Source organism: Salvelinus alpinus, chromosome 26 (genome assembly GCF_045679555.1).
Source record: "Salvelinus alpinus chromosome 26, SLU_Salpinus.1, whole genome shotgun sequence".
NCBI lineage: Eukaryota > Metazoa > Chordata > Actinopteri > Salmoniformes > Salmonidae > Salvelinus > Salvelinus alpinus.
Genome location: NC_092111.1, coordinates 34045454 through 34067528, shown reverse-complemented (window position 1 = coordinate 34067528; position 22075 = coordinate 34045454). Strand labels below are relative to the sequence as shown.

Below are 22075 nucleotides of genomic sequence, written 5' to 3'. Positions count from 1 at the left end.
AGGACCCTAGGGAGGTACTAAGGATAAACCTTGGTCAGGTTCCTAGGGAGGTACTAAGGATAAACCTTGGTCAGGTTCCTAGGGAGGTACTAAGGATAAACCTTGGTCAGGTTCCTAGGGAGGTACTAAGGATAAACCTTGGTCAGGTTCCTAGGGAGGTACTAAGGATAAACCTTGGTCAGGTTCCTAGGGAGGTACTAAGGATAGCCTTTACCTTGAGGAAGGTTAGGGAAGGGCACTAACTTTAAAGTAGTCATGATAAGGGTTGGGTGGGAGTGAATGAGTGAGTGAGGGTGAGTTGGGTTAGGTAGGGACTTAACTTGGATTGGGAGTGTTTCGGGGCCTTACTTTGGTGTGGGTGAGGCAGGGCTTTCTTTCAGACAACAACAGATTTTTTTTTACTTGTCCTAAAGCTCAAGTAACACCATTTTCACATCATTGCATGATGCAATGAACCACTTAAAATGCATTACTATATTTTATAACAAAGAATAAGACCAAATGTAGGCTAAACTCTGCCTTTAGGATCTTTGCATATTCAAGCCTGCCTCAAAATACAACACTGCCCCTTTAATAAGGCTCTCCTGGAGGATGGTTGGGCAGCCTATAAAATATTGAAACATTTACAACCAAAATACTTTCTATATCTTTATAAAATAATTCCCTCCTGGGCTCAGAATTAATGGTGTCCAGTTGTCCCTGGATTCTTTGGGGTCTATTTGGCAAAAAACCGACTCAGATCCAAAATTCATACAACCACTGCACATAAACTGTAAAAAGAAAGAAAGAAAACAATGAGGCTGATGCAACAGATCAGTCCTTTTAGTTTAAAATATTGAAAGTTGTATTTGTTCATATTATAAACTCAACAACACGCACATGACTGTAGGCTATACGCAAATGTTCCAAAATGTAAGCAGTGGGAAAACACTGTTCTCAAAAACACACCAAACGCAAGAGCGGTGTCATGTGACAGAAATTTAAAAAAGAGGGGAAATCTAAAGATGCATCAACTAGCATGGGTCCCTAATATGACTAGGATTATCATCAACTAGCATGGGTCCCTAATATGACTGGGATTATCATCAACTAGCATGGGTCCCTAATATGACTGGGATTATCATCAACTAGCATGGGTCCCTAATATGACTGGGATTATCATCAACTAGCATGGGTCCCTAATATGACTGGGATTATCATCAACTAGCATGGGTCCCTAATATGACTGGGATTATCATCAACTAGCATGGGTCCCTAATATGACTGGGATTATCATCAACTAGCATGGGTCCCTAATATGACTGGGATTATCACCAACTAGCATGGGTCCCTAATATGACTGGGATTATTACCAACTAGCATGGGTCCCTAATATGACTGGGATTATCACCAACTAGCATGGGTCCCTAATATGACTGGGATTATCACCAACTAGCATGGGTCCTTAATATGACTGGGATTATCACCAACTAGCATGGGCCCCTAATATGACTGGGATTATCACCAACTAGCATGGGTCCCTAATATGACTGGGATTATGCCTTTTGCTGCCGGACAATAAAATAACATTGATTTGAAAACCCAACATGAGAAAAATGCTGGTTTCTATGGCATATTAAGTATTTATAAAATAATTCCCCCAAAATGTCTAGGATCGTATTTTTGCTAGGCTACTTTGAAACAAGGTAAGACACTTCATAAAACGACAGAAAACGTTGAGGTTTTAAACAATGAAGTTAATGATTAAATAGTTTCAAAATGCTGACCGTCTCCGATCAGACTCAAGGTGGGTGATGTGCGGTGCGCCACGTCCTTTATTCTCTAGCGACCATTTGATATGAACAAACCACACCTTGAGTATTTTGACAGAATCGAGCCTTTAGACGTCAACGTTAATTATCCTTCATTATATTTTGTAAAACATGACTGGCGTTAAGCCTATATTTATGTAGGCCCTAATTAAAAGGCTCATTAAAGTTATGCTACATTTTCTGCCGCCTCCGTCATGTCAGCATGGGTTTGGACATGACGCTGTAGGCAACATACATATCACCTACACTTTACCTGTAGGCTTTCTGATCAGAGTAATTGTTTGGTATTGTGATGTGTCATTTTTTTTTTTACTTGGCCATTCGGAGAACTTAAATCTATATTCTGTCCAACTTTTTTTGTGCTTTACCCGGACAAGAGGACAAGTGTTAATGTCGAGCCCTGTGAGAATAAGTCTGTGAGGGTAGGTTCAGGACTCTTACCTTGGGGTGGGTGAGGGCGAGGCGGTGGCCATTGTTGTGCTCCGGGCCCTCAGACAGAGCCCACGTAACAGCCTGCTCCTTGTCCTCCTCTGGGGGCTCATAGGAGGTAATCAGCTGGTCTGTGGAGCTCACCACCAGTTTGTCTCCCAGAGCTGGGTTCAACAGCAGCACTGTACTCTCACTGAGGGAGAGAGGGGGGAGGGAGTGATAGGGAGAGAGAGACCAAGAGAGAAAGAGTCAGAGTGACAGTGGACTATAGGACCCTACAGGGTTATCTAGAAGTTAGGTTGCTAAAGTCACGAGAATGTCACAACAGTAAAGAGGAAAAGTCCTCTCAAAGTTTGTTGACAGCGGCATCAGTAGTACCACATACTAACAATTATAAACTGGTTGCAGTGGTTATTGGTTAACCTCTGAAACTACACTATGAAATCATTCGGTCTGTGAACACACAAAGTATACTGTATGTTCAGTGATGAAGACACAGAGGAGAACTCAGGACATAGGAAAGAGTGGAGCAACCATTAGGAGGAAAGAGACTGTTGGAGGAGGAGACTTACAAGCACACAGCCACCAGGCAGACGGCCGGGTTGGGGTTCCACGCCACGCTCTTCACAGCTCCGCCCACCTCCAGCGTCTTCATGCATCGCCCCGTGTTGACCTCCCAGAAGCGCACCGTACAGTCGTCTGAGCCTGGAGGGAGAGAGGGGTCAAACGTCAGACCACCAGAGACAACAGGGGGCCCATAACAGCAGTGTGTGTGACTGTGTGTGCCCTGGCAGAAAGTGTGGTCTCTGGACCCCAGGCCTCGTTGAGTTACCACAGCGTGAAAGTGTTAAAGTAGCCCATAAATAAACCGGGAGAGCTCAGAGGCTAGCAGGCTGACTAACCTATATGAGAGGGGATCACAAACTAATGGCACAGGGGTAGAGGGGGATTGGGCCTGGTTTGTGTCACAGCTTAGACAGGGGTTAGTTTATGGGAGACTGTACGCGCGTCCTAACTGGTATCCTATTCCATACGTAAGGCACTACTTCAGACCCTACGGGCCCTGGTCAACAATAGTTCCCTATATAGAGAATAGGGTGCCATTTGGGATGGAGCCTGTGTTGATTAATAATAATAATAATAATGTGATACACAGTAATAGTAGAAGTTCAGACATTACCTCAGGGTAATGTAGCTCATCTTTATATAGCAAAAATAGAACGTACGCCTCTTCAATACATTATCAATTAACTGTGTGTGTGTGTGTGTAAAGTTGTATGTTTGTGTGTGGTTCACATGAGTTCAAAAGTGATCCGTTTGTGTGTATGGTTCACGTGTTCAAAAGTTATCCGTGTGTGTCTGTGTGTATAAGCAGCCATACAGAGGAACGGTACAGATTTCCTGGGCTGCCCATCAGCTGAGTGAAAACAGACGCTCTTCCTGAACGCAGCTCTCGCTCCCTCGCTCTGCCTCTCCTCTCCAACTGCCTGTGAAACCACCGCCGCTGCCTGACACATCATTGGCCGATCTGGACACACCAAGGCCGCGCTCCAATTCACCTACATCGTACGACCGTATGTGCTGCTCTGGTAAAAAGTAGTGCACTATGTAGGGAATAGGATGCCATTTAGGACTAATGCCTTCTGGGAGTACGTGCAGTATCACTGGCGAGCACTGCCAAAAGATAATTTGCATTCAGGTTGACATGTTTTTTCTTTGTCATAATGTGTCTACTAGCCATGGAGCAGTCATATTCAAGTTCTATATCCGTTGTAGATCTTTCTAGAATCTTTGGCAACCTCCTGTACTGGTCTGCTTTTGCTGTTTCGTTTGCCACCACACCTCTGTTAGGAGCCAACGGAGCACTGACATTTCTAATATACCTTTTCTTTGGACAATACTTTGGCATGAATGAACCCCTGCTTATGTTTGTCTCCCTTTTCCTGTTAGGGGGTTTGTTTGAGAAAGAAAGAGTGGAGAAAAAAAAGAGGTCCCAATCAATACCACATCTCTCCTTACTGCTGGCACACAATAAGGAAAACTGTGAACCCGCAGGCACTACGCAAACCAACCACCTTCGATAACACCACCGACGCTATGCTACTCCAACGTATGAGCGGAAGGCAGTAGTAGTAAAATAAAAAGTCGTATTTTTACTTTTATACCTGCATGCTCCATAAACGCATAGAAAACAAGGGGGGGGAGAGGCTCCAGACCGGAGGGTGGAGTGTAATAACTCGAAAAACCATAATCACTTTTTAAGTACTGAGCCCTGCGGCAGCGACGGATATAGAACTGGAGGGACAGGCCCGACCCGGCCCGGCGAGGTTGTGTCCAGCTTGCGGTTTAGAGGGAGAGTATGAGCGCGAGACCAGTCCGTCTGGCAGCGCATAGCTGTGGTTCAGCCGGTGGATTGGCCGAAGGGTCGAGGGAGTCGCATGTGGACACATTGGAAACTCAACACTTGTGTTTGAGGAGAGGGAGAGGTCTAAGGCTGTAAAACTGGGTTAAGAACTCTCCTCGTCTTTTCTATTGAGGGGACTTCCTTAAATTCGAGGTCAATGTCAATGGTTTACTCTGAAATACATAGCTGGGGCAGATCCAAGAGTTTGGAGTGCGCTTACTCACTTACTTGAGAATACGACAAGGATATATTTTTTTGGGGGGCTATGGACATCAATCTGACATAAATACAAGGCTGTGTCACTGGACAGGATAAGAACATTTAGCAAAATTAGAGAATAAAACTAAAACGGACGCGTGGTTTGTAACATCAGAGCACAGTTCAAGGCACAGTGGACGAGTGCAAACCACAATGTAAGTCAACAGACAAGAGCAGCGCTATTGGTCAGCACGATCAACTGACTCCAGGCGGAGGGAATGACGGACTGAGGACTTTCTAGGGCACCTTGGTTTGAAAGTCATGTAGCAACAGCGTTATTCTTCTACCGAGAATCAATATACCGGATTTTTGACATGGTCGTTTGCATTGGGGCGTCAGATTTTTTTTGTTGCCCAAACCTAGCTCAAATTCTAGATATCGGATTAAAACGAGGCTACAGTGACAATTAGGCTCATTTGGACTGAATGCATTTGTAGGGGCAAAAATGTATTCAATTCACAATGTATCACTCTCACAACACGATGTGCTGACAATGCTAACATCTTTACAGACGAATCTTATCTAAACCTGGGTGGAACTCGGTTGCTGCGCAACAGTAGCAGCTAGCTAGTAATACGTTAGAAGGCTAGTAGCTAGCTAGTTATATTTGGCTATAGAAGGTTTAAATCAAAGGAAAAACAAATAAGCTAGTGAAAGTCATTGGCTGCCATTATAGCCAGTTAGATACACAAAACCTTTGGAAAACTGACATGCTGCTAATTTATAAAACATTGACACACCAGAACAGACGTGTCGCTGTTTGAAGATCCATTAATTCAGTACGCTCCCTCTTGTCAATTACATTTTCTTGATGTCACTATAACTTACTTCAAATTCGCAGACTTACCAACACAGTGTCAAGTTACTTTTCAATGTGTTCCATGAAAACCTATAACTTAGTTGCTATCCACAAGTAAAAATTAGCAGGGGTGCGGGTTGCATAAGAAGCATTCAGGTAAAACATCAATGATAATTGCTTGCTTGCGCGACCTGTTGCCAGTCCCCTCCCAAAACGGCATGCTTGCTAACTTGGTTAGCTATGTGATTAAATGAAACTGTTTTCAACAAATCAACTGTTTGACGTCCCCCCCCCAAACAAGAGAAATAAACGTTCAAATCAGTACTGAGTGAATTAACAAACACTTTCTGTCATCACCGGACTGTCCATTTAAATAGTGTTAAAGTAGACAGTAGCCATAACAGGGTTTGTAACGGTGAGCGTCACCACCGTGGGTTCGATAACATGGCTATTTTGACTCCCGTTCCCCACACACAGGCGCGTACATGCAAAAAAAAATGAAAATGCAATGCACGGTCTGCGCTTATTTGAATGTACTATGTGTCTCTTAAAAGTGTGATGTGTACTAGTACGCGCGTCTTGCTACTACAGAGGACAGAACAGTGGACACCAACTCTCAAGGAAGACGTTGTCCTCATCCGTCAGATACACGCCATCCCTACCGTACAAATGCACGCGATAAATTGCACAGGTTGTAAACAATCCTTTTCAGGCGCCACTTTCTGTAATTTGAGAAGCTAAGAAATGTGTCAAGTTGGCCCAAGTGGAGCTGACAAACGACCTATGCTTATTAATATGCACACAGTACATTGCACACTATCAGTATGTATGTTCTGTTCCAAATCTGTGAGTACTCCCATCTGTTTTCATATTTGTACTGGCCTTGTGGGAATTTGTGCTCTTTTAGTGGAGTTGGACAGCTGTGGAAAGGGGGATACCTAGTCAGTTGTACAACTGAATGCATTCAACTGAAATGTGTCTTCCGCATTTAACCCAACCCCTCTGAATCAGAGAGGTGCTAGGGCTGCCTTAATCAACATCATCGACTCCCAGGGAACACTGGGTTAATTGCCTTGCTCAGGGTCATAACATATTTATACTGTTACTGACCATATGCTCCTACCCGCCAGGCTACCTGCCACTGTGTACAGCATTACTAAGAACGTTTGTAGATGAAGGATTTACAACACCTATCCAATGTCAGTTTTGTAAATATGTATTCTGTTTTGTACTTGTCTAATGACTTTATTTTGTGTCAGGAGTTACCAAAATTGCTATTGATGAGCCACAGGTTTATGCAGGCTTTTTTGTTCAAGCCCAGTGCTACCACACCTGATTCTACTACTCGGCTGTTCACCGAGACCTCGGCTGTTCACCGAGACCTCGGCTGTTCACCGAGACCTCGGCTGTAGAATCTGGTGTGATAGAACTGGGCTTGAACAAGAAAATCTGCATAACCCTGTAGCTCTTCAATAGCAAATTGTGGCCATCCCTGAATTGTACAGTGCCGTCGGAAAGTATTCAGACCCTTTGACTTTTTCCACATATTGTTACATTAGCCTTATTCTAAAATGTATTACATTGTTTTTTACCCCTCAAATCTTCACAATACCCCATAAAAACAGTACAAAAAAAAAAAATGTAGCACTGAAATCTCACACTTACATTAGTATTCAGACTCTTTACTCAGTACCTTGGCAGCGATTACAACCTTGAGTCTTCTTGGGTATGACTTTACAAGCGTGGCACACCTGTATTTGGGGAGTTTCTCCCATTCTTCTCTGCAGATCCTCTCAAACTCTATCAGGTTGGATTGGGAGCGTCACCGCACAGCTAGTTTCAGGTCTCTCCAGAGATGTTCGATCGGGTTCAAGTACGGGCTCTGGCTGAGCCACTCAAGGACATTCAGAGACTTGCCCCGAAGCCATTCCTGCATTGTGTTGGCTGTGTGCTTAGGGTCATTGTCCTTTTGCAAGGTGAACCTTCACCCCAGTCTGAGGTCCTGAGAACTCTGGAGTAGGTTTTCATCAAGGATGTCTCTATACTTTGCTCCGTTCATCTTTCCCTTGATCCTGACTAGTCTCCCAGTCCCTGCTGCAGAAAAACATCCCCACAGCATGATGCTGCCACCACCATAGGGATGGTGCCAGGTTTCCTCCAGACGTGATGCTTGGCATTCAGGCCAAAGAGTTCAATCTTGGTTTCATCAGACCAGAGAATCTTGTTTCTCATGGTCTGAGACTCTTTAGGTGCCTTTTGGCAAACTCATAGTGTGCTGTCATGTGCCTTTTACTGAGGAGTGGCTTCCGTCTGGCCACTCCACCATAAAGGCCTGATCGGTGAAGTGCTACAGAGATTCTTGTCCTTCTGGAAGGTTCTCCCATCTACACAGAGGAACTCTAGAGCTCTGTCAGAGTGACCATCGGGTTCTTGGTCACCTCTCTGACCAAGGCTCTTCTCCCCCGATTTCTCAGTTTGGCCAGCTCTAAGAAGAGTCTTGGTGATTCCAAACTTCTTACATTTAAGAATGATGGAGGCCACTGTGGGCTTGGGGACCTTCAATGCTGCAGAAATGTGCTTGGTATCTTTCCCCAGATCTGTGCCTTGACACAATCCTGTCTCGGAGCTCTACGGACAATTCCTTCGACCTCATGGCTTGGTTTTTGCTCTGACATGCACTGTCAACTGAGGGATCTTTATATAGACAGGTGTGTGCCTTTCCAAATCATGTCCAATCAATTGAATTTACCACAAGTGGACTCCAATCAAGTTGTAGAAACATCAAGGATGATCACTGGAAATAGGATGCACCTGAGCTCAATGTCGAGTCTCATAGCAAAGGGTCTGAATACTTATGTAAATAAGGTATTTTTCTTGTTTTTTAATAAATTAGCTAAAATCTGTTTGCTTTGTCATCAGTTTACTGATTGCTTACATTATTATTTAATTATTTTGCTTACCTTTGTAAAATCAGTAGTTAATATGAAATAAATACAAATAACTACATTATTTCTGTTGCCATTTGTTGTATAATCCAGTTTTTTTCTGGATCAAAAAGGGCCTTAGGTGGTGGGCGTGGCAGTGGGTGCAGCAGAACTTTTTCAAACATTTTAGAGGCCACCCATATTTTTTTTAAAGCCATTTTTTCAGTTTTATAGTACATTTCCTGAAATTATACACATTCTACCACGTAGCTGCAATTCTATGCATTTCTCCATGGCTAATGCGGTGTTCTTTTGCTCAAACGTAAAAATCAATACGGTTAAATAAATTGTTTTTTAAAATTTAATTCCTCTGATTGTTTAGATTTTATTTTGGCGGATCTTATAAAACAATATATAGGTCCATTATCTTTTCTACATACTTTTATTTGTTTTTTGTCATAGGTTTACACTGAAAGTGTTTTTCCATAACAACGTAGGCTTAGGCGGCCGGCCCAATGGTTTATATGGCAGACAAATCCCTGGTATCATCACCTTTCAATGTAAAAACCATGGACATTAAAAACAGAAAACTAACTTTTAAGTGAGAAGTAGGCATTGGTCTGAAGCTGAAAAATAAAGGACATTTTACATGAGCACCACCCATGTGCTACGAAAAGTTTTCAAAGACACAGCTTTGACCCACAGTAGCTATGTTGGTATTATACTTCCAACCATGTGTAGGCAGGTTGCTTAGGATTTAAACCTTCACAAAACAGCTTATGTCAATATACATACACTTTTGCCCTCAGAATAGCCTCAATTCGTTGAGGAATGGGACTCTACAAGGTGTCGAAAGCATTTGACAGGGATGCGGCCCATGTTGACCAAAGTTGTGTCAAGTTGGCTGGATGTCCTTTGGGTGGTGGACCATTCTTGATAGACATGAAAAACCCAGCAGCGTTGCAGTTCTTGACACAAACCGGTTCACCTGGCACCTACTACCATACCCCATTCAAAGGCACTTAAATACATTTGCCCTGCCCATTCACCCTTCATGTCTCAAGGCATAAAAATATTTTATTAACCTCTCTCCTCCCCTTCATCTACACTGATTTGAGTGGATTTATCAAGTGACATAAGGGATCATAGCATTCACCTGGTCAGTCTGTGTCATAGAAAGAGCAAGTGTTCTTAATGTTTTGTACACTCTCTGACAAGGACCCTCACAGAAACAGTCAACTAACTCACAAAAACATGACAATCAGTTATGGTACCATCTTGGTAGTGGTGCCATTGGTGCGTGTTATTTCCCTCTGGTTCTCAGGGCTGTGTTCTTCCTGTTGTGGCCTCTGTCCCTGGGCTGCCCGCCTGGGACGGACCACTCACATGTCCACAACCAGCCCAGATAATTTGCAGTTGTGTACCAAAGCAACACTTGTGTGTTCTTTTACAAGAATGACTAGCTATATTCAGCTGGGTTTGATGTTGTGGATAGGAGAAAGAGAGAGACAGAGAGAAGGGGACTAGCTAGGGGAGTTAACCTAGCCTTAGTGTCTATGATGTCACAGGTCCTTCAAAACAAAATGTGAGGGGCCAGCTCTGGCCCAACCAGATGTGGTTAGTAAAAGGCAGGCTACATTTCTATGAGACAAACCTGTTCCATACATAGGATTCTGTAGTTCCATAAAAAGCCAGTGACATTCTAATCCCAACCCGACCAGCGTGTGGAGGAAGGCATTCCGTCCTTCCCGGTCATAACCACCAGGGAAGGGTTGAAGGTTGCGTGTTCAGCCCTATCCAGAGTTCAGAGGGAACGCCACCCGCAGGGCTGGAGCTGGAGGAGCTGCCACCGCACCAAGTTACCCATTGTGGCCACATCATTAGTATGGAATGTTGAGCCGGGAACACCAGAACCCCAGTTTGTTTACTGCTGGGAGTGAGGGTGTGAATATACAGTACACAGTCAAGCCCGAGTCCAACCCAGGATGATCAGTACAATGTCCCACGTCTGTGTCTCATAACACTCTATTCCCTCCATCAGTGTTTCCCAACCCTGGTCCTCCAGTACCCCCAACACTGCACAGTTCCGTTGTACCCCTTGACAAACACACCCCATTCAACTCACTGAAGGCTTGATAATTAGTTGACAAGTTCAATCAAGTGTGCTTGTCCAGGGTTACAATAAAAATGTGTACTGTTGAGGGTACTCGAGGACCAGTGTTGGGAAATACTGCCCTACACAGTGCACTACTTTTGACCAAAGCCCTGTGGTTGTACCTATGGGCCCTGGTAAAATGTAGTACACTATATAGGGAAGAGGATTCCACTTGGGACTCAGACTATACCGGTTGTAAGAGGTTTGGAATGCCTCTTAGCATTTAAAAAAATGGCATACTTATAAAGTGTATAAAAGTCACTCCAGTCCTGAAGAAGAGAGGGCATGCTGGGTGTGGGGTAGGTCATCGTCATGTTTTACAGTTTTGGACGTCTCCAGAAGAATGTATGACACAACCGACAAATGATTTCACAGCATTACTTTGGTTTCCTGTTACAAGTGTTTTTTTCGTTCGTTTAAAAAAAAAATTTTTTTTACATGGGGACATTGTCTGACTGTGTTTTTACTGCTGTTGGCCTTGGTAGCTTCTTCGTAATAATATTTTCCAACTTTATCGTGGTTGAGTTAGTGAGCAGTGAGTACGGGCTTGGTGTGGTGGGGTTGGCGTTAGCCCCCTGCGCTAGCTAGCACTACCCCAGACAGTCCCCTATTTGGAGACAGGGTGGGTCAAAGAAACAGCCATCATTAAAAAGCACCACACACTGATATGGAATGAATTATCTGTCAACCCTCACACAATAGGAAAACAAATTGAAGAAGGGGGGAGCTGCAATTCCTGGGAGGTTGTCAACTGCCATTTTTACTGTGGGAAAGAGGGTTTTACGACTGGTTTAATATATTTTACAGCAATACAAAAGAGTGGCGCTGACTGTAGTGGTTTTGCATATGGGCCTTTATGAATCCTTTATTATGGACGGCTTAACAGACATTGCCACTAAATTGCTGCCAGGCAGCCTCGCTCACTCACTCTATCCTTCCTTCTTCACTTCCCTCTCCCGTCTTTCTCTGACTAGCCCACGTCGCCCCTCTCTCACTCCTTCCTACACTTGGAGGGCCTGGTACTAGTGTGAATGGAAATGTAATCAAAACAGGTGTTATTGCCACCATTTTGTAGTCGTCCCTGTAGGCGACTGACCAGTCTATTCAGTGCTGATATTAAACTACATACCATACAGTAAAACATCCCTACAGTATGACTATGGCTTGGGGAATAGAGATTTCCATGGCTGTCATAGAAGAGTAAGGCCAGGGAATAAAGTTCTTAAACAACATGTAAAGGGTTTCATATGCACAAAAAGCTTATTTCTCTCAGCACACATTTGCTTACATCCCTGTTAGTGAGCATTTCTCCTTTGTCAAGATAATCCATTCACCTGACAGGTGTGGCATATCAAGAAGCTGATTAAACATCATGATCATTACACAGCTGCACCTTGTGATGGGGACAATAAAAGGCCACTAAAATGTGCCGTTTTGTCACACAGCAATGCCACAGATGTCTCAAGTTGAAGGAGCATGCAATTGGAATGCTGACAGCAGGAATGTCCACCAGAGCTGTTGCCAGAGAATTGAATGTTAATTTCTCTACCATAAGCCGCCTCCGTCATTTTAGAGAATTCGGCAGTACGTCCAACCGGCCTCACAACCACAGACCACGTGTATGGCGTTGTGTGGGTGAGCGGTTTTCTGATGTCAACGTTGTAAACAGAGTGCCCCATGGTGGCGGTGGGATTATGTTATGGGCAGGCATAAGCTGACAACGAACACAATTGTATTTTATTGATGGCAATTTGAATGCACAGAGATACCGTGACGAGATCCTGAGGCCCATTGTCGTGCCATTTATCCGCGAAGGACAAGTGTTGCGCTGCAGGAGGGTATTGGTCACACCAGATACCGACTGGTTTTCTGATCCACACCCCTACCTTTTTAAGAAAAAGGTATCTGTGACCAACAGATGCATATCTGTATTCCAAGTCATGTGAAATCCATATATATATATATACACATATATACACACACTGCTCAAAAAAATAAAGGGAACACTAAAATAACACATCCTAGATCTGAATGAAGGAAATATTCTTATTAAATACTTTTTTCTTTACATAGTTGAATGTGCTGACAACAAAATCACACAAAAATGATCAATGGAAATCAAATTTATCAACCCATGGAGGTCTGGATTTGGAGTCACACTCAAAATTAAAGTGGAAAACCACACTACAGGCTGATCCAACTTTGATGTAATGTCCTTAAAACAAGTCAAAATGAGGCTCAGTAGTGTGTGTGGCCTCCACGTGCCTGTATGACCTCCCTACAACGCCTGGGCATGCTCCTGATGAGGTGGCGGATGGTCTCCTGAGGGATCCCCTCCCAGACCTGGACTAAAGCATCCGCCAACTCCTGGACAGTCTGTGGTGCAACGTGGCGTTGGTGGATGGAGCGAGACATGATGTCCCAGATGTGCTCAATTGGATTCAGGTCTGGGGAACGGGCGGGCCAGTCCATAGCATCAATGCCTTCCTCTTGCAGGAACTGCTGACACACTCCAGCCACATGAGGTCTAGCATTGTCTTGCATTAGGAGGAACCCAGGGCCAACCGCACCAGCATATGGTCTCACAAGGGGTCTGAGGATCTCATCTCGGTACCTAATGGCAGTCAGGCTACCTCTGGCGAGCACATGGAGGGCTGTGCGGCCCCCCAAAGAAATGCCACCCCACACCATGACTGACCCACCGCCAAACCGGTAATGCTGGAGGATGTTGCAGGCAGCAGAACGTTCTCCACGGCGTCTCCAGACTCTGTCACGTCTGTCACATGTGCTCAGTGTGAACCTGCTTTCATCTGTGAAGAGCACAGGGCGCCAGTGGCGAATTTGCCAATCTTGGTGTTCTCTGGCAAATGCCAAACGTCCTGCACGGTGTTGGGCTGTAAGCACAACCCCCACCTGTGGACGTCGGGCCCTCATACCACCCTCATGGAGTCTGTTTCTGACCGTTTGAGCAGACACATGCACATTTGTGGCGTGCTGGAGGTCATTTTGCAGGGCTCTGGCAGTGCTCCTCCTCCTCCTCCTTGCACAAAGGCGGAGGTAGCGGTCCTGCTGCTGGGTTGTTGCCCTCCTACGGCCTCCTCCACGTCTCCTGATGTACTGGCCTGTCTCCTGGTAGCGCCTCCATGCTCTGGACACTACGCTGACAGACACAGCAGACCTTCTTGCCACAGCTCGCATTGATGTGCCATCCTGGATGAGCTGCACTACCTGAGCCACTTGTGTGGGTTGTAGACTCCGTCTCATGCTACCACTAAAGTGAAAGCACCGCCAGCATTCAAAAGTGACCAAAACATCAGCCAGGAAGGATAGGAACTGAGAAGTGGTCTGTGGTCACCACCTGCAAAACCACTCCTTTATTGGGGGTGTCTTGCTAATTGCCTATAATTTCCACCTTTTGTCTATTCCATTTGCACAACAGCATGTGAAATTTATTGTCAATCAGTGTTGCTTCCTAAGTGGACAGTTTGATTTCACAGAAGTGTGATTGACTTGGAGTTACATTGTGTTGTTTAAGTGTTCCCTTTATTTTTTTGAGCAGTGTATATATATACATATATATGCTGTTGTGCAAATGGAATAGACAACAGGTGGAAATTATAGGCAATTAGCAAGACACCCCCAATAAAGGAGTGGTTCTGCAGGTGGTGTGTATATATATATATATATATACTTACACACGTATATATACACACGTGAATATATATTTTTACACACACACACTGATTTCATTATATGAACTGTAACTCAGTAAAATCTTTGAAATTGTTGCGTTTATATATTTGTTCAGTGTATTTCATAAATGTATATTATTCTCAATACGTCCTGAACTTTTCATACTGTACAGTTACTACAATAATTTACCTAGTCACTGGCTTTTGTCCTAGTGCTGAGTAAAGAGTTCAAATCTCCAGTCAGCAATACCTCATGACTGTGGAAAGACAAAGCCACCTTCATTTTATATGGCTGGGGCCCTTACTTCATATCTGACATTGTCCCCCAGGCTCAGAACATATTAAACTGAGGGAAACTAGCCAACACTGAGTGAGCAATCTACAGACCCTCCTTCCCTCACCTCCATGTTATTAAGTTCACATCCATGTCTATCAAGTGTTACTGCTTTGAATCGTACGTTGCTTTCCTGGTAAGAATCTGTAGTCAATGTGTATAATTACATCTACTTCTAACGGCTACTCTTCATCACCAAAAGGAGAACAATTAGGGATGACTTTCTACATCACGGACCCTCAACTGGCGGCCCGTGGGCAGTAAGTATGGCCTGCCCCTCTCTCTCTCTCCCTCCCTCCCTCACTGACACTGCCTGGAACACACAGTCATTATGACATCATGGCTCACACTTTCGGGCCGATTTAAGCGGTCAGTTAACTACTGACTCAGGCATAATAAAGAAATGGAGTGCCAGCAAGACAGTTTGCTACTGACTAAGAAAATGGTAAACTGATGAGCTAGCCAAACGGCAGCTGAGTCAGAGATGTTACTACATCACATGAAAGATGAATAGGGAGTTAACACTGACCTGAGACCAGCCATTGGCCAGTGGGAGACGCACTGATGGAACGCACCAGACTGGTGTGGCCAATGTACACCTGTTGAGAGGACACATCATTATGATTGGTACTGACTTATTTAGGATCATCATCCCCACCATGTGACATAGCAAGATTTTCTAACAAATACATGGAAGTCTTCCATCTCAGGTAACTCAAGCTAGCAGTAAAATCAGATTTAAAAAACATTAAAGAACATCTCAAAGAGGACTGTGAAAAGACACACACACACTATTCTTAGTAATGTAGTATTGTAATTGCGTAATGTAATAATGGAGAAATGTACATTTGTATAATGCACAATGTTTTGTTTGATGTAATGTTGTTTCTCTGTTTGGATCCCAGGAAGTAGCTGCGGCCTTGGCAACAGCTAACGGGGATTCTAATGAAATAATAAATGATCCTGTATTTTAAGGCTTATCCAGAAATGACAATTAGACCAAACAAATAAGCAATTTTCTGAGAATGGTGCTGGATCATCTGACATAAAAAAGGGGACAAGTTGATGAAAAAGCTTTAAACAAAAAGGTTAAAATCCAGGCATGTCACATGATTGCGCAACATACAGGACCTTACAATGAGGGACATTTCCAATAAAATATTCCCAGCAGTTCCAGTGGTTGACCTACCAGGGACATGGTGGTGGGGAAGGGCTGCAGGTCCTTGGGTTTGGGCAGCTTGGGGATCAGATCTTCTGGATTCACATTCACCTGTGGAGACCAAGTGAGATGAATAGAGTTGAGGAACGAGTTGAGAACACCCAATTGAACTGACCATAGATGGGTCCTTCAAAATGAGCTGCTTTTCTTTATGAGCATCTTCAAATCAATGTCCTATTTATCCAGACATTCAGGCAGGGTCTGTAGTCTCACCCTCATCTTGCGCTGGCGGGGACACAGGTAGAGGTCGAGGCAGCGTTCAAATCGCTCGTGGATGAAGCGGGAGAAGGCAGGCACGGCCCTCAGACAGGAGTGTTTCTGGGGGAGGAACGGGAGCTTCCTGTCCTCTGCATCCTGCTGCTCCCACGCCATTCTCTGACATGGCGATAAAGAACCAATGGTGGGTGAGTATACTAACGACTGGCTTGCATACTGGTTAATGATTGGTCTGTGTACTGTGACTATAGTTACAAGGAGGGAACTCGGGACCAAAATTCTACAGTTGTTCTATGCTACCAATTGATCTGCTACAGTACAATTTTAGCCAATTACTAAGAGAATGAGGTAATTCATGATGTTGCAAAAAAATATCTGTCCAAGTATGTGTGTGCAGCCAAGACTTTCATAATTACGCATAATGAATGAACTATTTACCTCTTCCTCTGTGAGCAGGTATTCAGGCGGGGGGTTGTAGGACTCCTCGTGTCCAGGTAGCCTCATCTTGGGTGCGGGGACGTGCATCTTGTGGCGTCCCAGGATGGCGTTGGGGTCCTCCTTGGCCCACAGGTCGTAGTACTGAGGGGTGCTCTCTTTGGGCTTACGGGGCTTGATCCAACCCATCTTTATGGCATGGACCAGCTTCGAAACCTGGGAGAGAGAGAGAGAGGACAACAGTAGTGGTGAAACTTAAGTGTGTGTGTTCCCACAAATAATAATAATGTCAAAAAATTAATAGAAGGTATCGGTTGGTTAATAAAGCTATGGTTTATAATGCAAGGGGGGTCTCTAATGGTATTGGTGGATTAATAAAACTACGGTTTATAATGCAAGGGGGGTCTCTAATGGTATCGGTTGGTTAATAAAACTACGGTTTATAATACAAGGGGGGGGGTCTCATGGTATCGGTGGGTTAATAAAACTACGGTTTATAATACAAGGGGGGGGGGGGGGGGTCGGGGGGTCTCATGGTATCGGTGGGTTAATAAAACTACGGTTTATAATACAAGGGGGGGGGGGGGGGGTCTCATGGTATCGGTGGGTTAATAAAACTACGGTTTATAATGCAAGTGGGGGGGTCTCTAATGGTATCGGTTGGTTAATAAAACTACGGTTTATAATACAAGGGGGGGGGGGGGGTCTCATGGTATCGGTGGGTTAATAAAACTACGGTTTATAATGCAAGTGGGGGGGTCTCTAATGTCTGTAAGCCTCCAATATCAGAATCCCCATTTTAACAAAATGTCACCTTTGCTTGCACTTCAACTATGAGGGGACGTGGGTGCAGTTAGGAGTCAAACTGGAGGTAATGTGAGCATTTTCATTTTACTCCCACTATTTACTGTTAATATAAATACAGATTTACAGCATAAAACATAGATGTTGAGTGAGCAGAGAGAGAAGAACAGAGGGGTATTGAGGGGGGGAGAGAGGAGGCACAGATAGACAGAGACACAGAGAGAGAGAACGAGAGAGAACCTTCTCCTTCTCTATGAGCGAGGGGATGAAGCTCCGTTTGTCCTGGGGCCTGTTGGTCACCGGATGGATCATGACCTCGTTGGTGAAGAAGTCCACTGACGGCTAAAAGAAAAACAGAGTTCATGAGAGCGAAAAGGAGAGAGATATATATATCAAAAGCTGTGGGAAGTTTAACAGACTGAACTAGAATCATTGGACCACCAAAGGCTCAAGACAGGTAGCAGCTGATGACGATATGACTGACTGACTGGGATTTTTATTTATTTTACAGTTCTGGTTGAAAAAGTTGAAACACTTGTTTTTGCTCCTGACAGTTTTTTTTTTTTTTTTTTTTACATCGAGTTATTTGGCAAGTGCTCTTATACAGAGCGACTTACAGTAGTGAGTGCATACATTTTCATATATGTTTGTACAGGTCCCCCGTGGGAATCTAACCCTGGTGTTGCAAGTGCCACGCTCTACCAACAGACACACGGGACCAAGTGACTCATCTGTCGCTTGCTTTGCAGTGATCGGTTTAGTTTATATGCTTCTGTAATACCACTGGCATTAACACGAGACAGAGAGCGAGAGCTGAGGCATTACATCCATGACACCATCTAGGTTCCAGACACTACAGCAGTGCCTTCACAATTCAGTGTGTGTGTGTAACCCAATTAAAACCTCTCCAGCAAACCCTGCTTATTGCAGTAAAGGACAACTCTCTCCTCTCCAATTGTGGGTTCAAATACTACTTAAATTCTTTAACAGACTGAGCATTTGCGCCAGTCTGCCTGCAGTGCCAGGTGGACGGGGTGTGCAATTGTGGGACACTTGAATTGGTTCCATTGCAACAAGCAAGCTCATTCAATCACAGCTAAAGTACCTGAAATGTATTCAAATTGTATTTGAACCCATGTCTGCTTTCGACGGACTTGTTCCAAGTGGTGAAGAGAGCAGGGAGTGCAGACAAGGTTTGGGTTATGTTAGGAATATAAGTGGTTAATGGACTGAGGTCTAGTTTGCCCTCTCTAATGGCGGGTATGCTGTAGTCATTATCTGCTCAGTCATTGAACAGAGCCACCAGCCGTCGACACGTCAAGTCAAAACTGGGTCATATTCCCTACACACCAAACAGGGGACGGACGAACTGAAACAGGGAGGGAATACTTAAAAAACTTTATCCAATAAGAAACGTTTGCCGTTGCAAAACGTTTTGCTACGTTTGGCCCTGATGAATAGTCTGCTTGGTGCCGAGCAGACTTGAGAGCAGTCATAACATGACCCGAGTCTTTACCTCGTACTCATTGAAGTTGACGTCGCCGAACTGGCCCTTCTGAAGGCGGTGCACCAGGTCCACCTGCTCGTCTGACAGACGGATGTCTGAGGCTGTCGTCTTGTCATGGACCGTACGCCTGGCGGAGATGGAGGGAGGGAGAGATGGAGGGAGGGAGGAGGGAAAGTGGGGAAGGGAGAGGAGGGAGGGAGAGAGAAAGAGAGAGAAGCCAGGTGAGAAAACAGGTATACACATCCTCTTTTGTCACAGAAGTATACGAGAGAGAGAGAGAGCTCATCTTCATCCTCTCCTCCTCCTCATCTCACCAGTAGTCTGGGTTCTCCATCTTGTCCAGGAACTCATCCAGTTCATCTTTGTTCCTGATGGGCTTAAAGATCTTCTTCCCGTCCAGGTTATAGCCGATGTGAGGGTAGTCCTGGTACCACTCCATGGGAATGTTGCCCACCGTGTTACGAATGTCCTGGGAGAGAAAGGAGGGAGACAGAGAGAAAGAGAGAACCGTGTCAATAACCGCGTCGAAAAACACTTGAGGATGAAATGTTTGTCTTAGCATTAGACAAGCTTGCACAAGGGCTGTTACAGTCCTTCATATCACTTTTCATAGAACCCCTCTGGCCTAGTGGAATACGGAGTGGATAATTGTACTCTGGGAATAGAGTTTTTCTTTACCCTCATGAATAGACCCTCAGGCTGGACTGGCCTGCAAACACTCTCACCCTCATCATCCTTTTCCTCCATTCATCTATGAATGCTATTGGCTGGATGAGGCCTGGGACGGTAAGGTGGGTGGAGTACAGGGCCTGGCCTGGCGGGTGGAGTACAGAGACTGGCCTGGCGGGTGGTGTACAGGGCCTGGCCTGGCGGGTGGAGTACAGGGCCTGGCCTGGCGGGTGCTGTACAGGGCCTGGCCTGGCGGGTGCTGTACAGGGCCTGGCCTGGCGGGTGCTGTACAGGGCCTGGCCTGGCGGGTGCTGTACAGGGCCTGGCCTGGCGGGTGGAGTACAGGGCCTGGCCTGGCGGGTGGAGTACAGGGCCTGGCCTGGCGGGTGGAGTACAGGGCCTGGCCTGGTGGGTGGAGTACAGGGCCTGGCCTGGTGGGTGGAGTACAGGGCCTGGCCTGGTGGGTGGTGTACAGGGCCTGGCCTGGTGGGTGGAGTACAGGGCCTGGCCTGGTGGGTGGAGTACAGGGCCTGGCCAGGTAGGTGGAGTACAGGGCCTGGCCTGGTGGGTGGAGTACAGGGCCTGGCCTGGTGGGTGGAGTACAGGGCCTGGCCTGGTGGGTGGAGTACAGGGCCTGGCCTGGTGGGTGGAGTACAGGGCCTGGCCTGGTGAGAAATCCAGCAGGTAAAATACCTCAGCTCATTCCAGAACCTCATTATACAACGGAGTTATTAAACCAAATGAGTACAGTCTGAAAATAGAGATTCCTTTGTATGAGGAATGACACACACACACACACACACACACACACACACACACACACACACACACCACCTGAAAGCTCTCAGAAGTAGTGAGCCACTCTTTAAAGTGGAGCCTGCACCTGTGAGTGATTTCAATAAAAACACCCCTACCAGATCCAATTAGAAGGGATTGGGCAGAGGTGGCACGCTTTTTCTCACAGCCAGCTGGGGAGACCCTCCCACACACACACTGTCCATCCTCAAAGCCCCCACTCAACACACACACACACACACACACACACACACACACACACACACACACACACACACACACACACACACACACACACACACACACACACACACACACAGGGCATTGGCACCAACTGTAGCTCCAGGTGACCCTTGAGAGGTTGAGAAGGTTGTGCTGTTGCGACTATAGCAACGTGACAGTCAGGAAGCAGAAACAGAATAAATACTATTGTGATACTTCCTGTCTGGAAACACAATCTAACTGGCTGGTCGTTAATGCTTGACCTCTATAAAAGGTCACCCTGCCTTGCTAAGTCCAGACCTCTAGAGAGCTATCACACCACCTCTGGAGACAGAACTACATGCTACTGCAAAAACAAAACATGTAGAATGGTTCCGTGTGGTGGTTCGCTAACTTTATGCCTGACCTTAGCCCTTCACCTAGCCTTGTCTCACACACAAAACTACACACTCAAACATGCACACACATTCTCCATATACACTGCTGCACTTCGTATGGGCTCCCGAGTGGCGCAGCGGTCTAAGGTGATGCATCTCAGTGCTAGAGGCATCACTACAGACCCTGGTTCGATTCCAGGCTGTATCACAACCGGCCGTGATTGGGAGTTCCATAGGGCGGCACACAATTGGCACAGCATCGTCCGGGTTAGGGTTTGGCCGGGGTAGGCCGTCATTGTAAATAAGAATTAGTTCTTAACTGACTTGCCTAGTTAAATAAAGGTCAAATGTTTTTTTAAATGTGCATTATTTACCCTGCTGACAGTCTGATATTAAATACTGCACTGTTGGGAAAGAGCTTGCAAGTCAGCATTTCACTGTACTGTTTACACCTGCTGTGTCCTGTGCACATGATAAATACACTGATTTGATATACTGTGTGTACAAAACATTAGGTACACCTGCTCTTTCCATGACAGACTGACGAGGTGAAAGCTATGATCCCTTATTGATGTCACTTGTTAAACCCACTTCAAATCAGTGTAGATGAAAGGGAGCAGGCATGTTAAAGAAGTATTTTTAAGCCTTGAGACATGGAGGATTGTGTATGTCTGCTATTTATAGAGTGAAGTGTCTTTGAACAGGGTATGGTAGTACAGGTCAGGTGCACTGGATCCAGTGTGTCTACAACTGCAACAACGCTGCTGGGTTTGTCACGTGCAACAGCTTCTCAATATTAGGAAGTTGTTCCTAATCTTTTGTATACTCACTGTCTATCTCCCCAACCCTAGATCAGTTTCAATCTCTATGCCTAACCATAACTTTCAAAACTGCCGGTCGAACATCCACATCCAAAGACGTGCTCAGCTAACTGCATCCCTCACATTGATGTAGCCTGGTTAGCACTTACAACCTGAACTTGATGTAGCCTGGTTAGCACTTACAACCTGAACTTGATGTAGCCT

At 45.2% G+C, this 22075-nt stretch overlaps 1 protein-coding gene across 2 annotated transcripts in view; it reads right to left on the bottom strand.

Moving 5' to 3' along the window:
* LOC139555224 (ribosome biogenesis protein bop1-like) overlaps nt 1-22075 on the bottom strand; it is an 84253-nt gene that overhangs the window by 5624 nt on the left and 56554 nt on the right. For both annotated transcript variants that reach the window (XM_071368841.1, XM_071368842.1), the window contains exons 4-12: nt 19302-19456; nt 18997-19114; nt 17721-17822; nt 16680-16892; nt 16239-16400; nt 15996-16076; nt 15336-15405; nt 2813-2945; nt 2253-2433 (exon numbers count right to left, since the gene is read on the bottom strand). In XM_071368841.1, the coding sequence (XP_071224942.1) occupies nt 2253-2433; nt 2813-2945; nt 15336-15405; nt 15996-16076; nt 16239-16400; nt 16680-16892; nt 17721-17822; nt 18997-19114; nt 19302-19456 (1215 nt within the window). The remainder of the gene's footprint in view (nt 1-2252; nt 2434-2812; nt 2946-15335; nt 15406-15995; nt 16077-16238; nt 16401-16679; nt 16893-17720; nt 17823-18996; nt 19115-19301; nt 19457-22075) is intronic.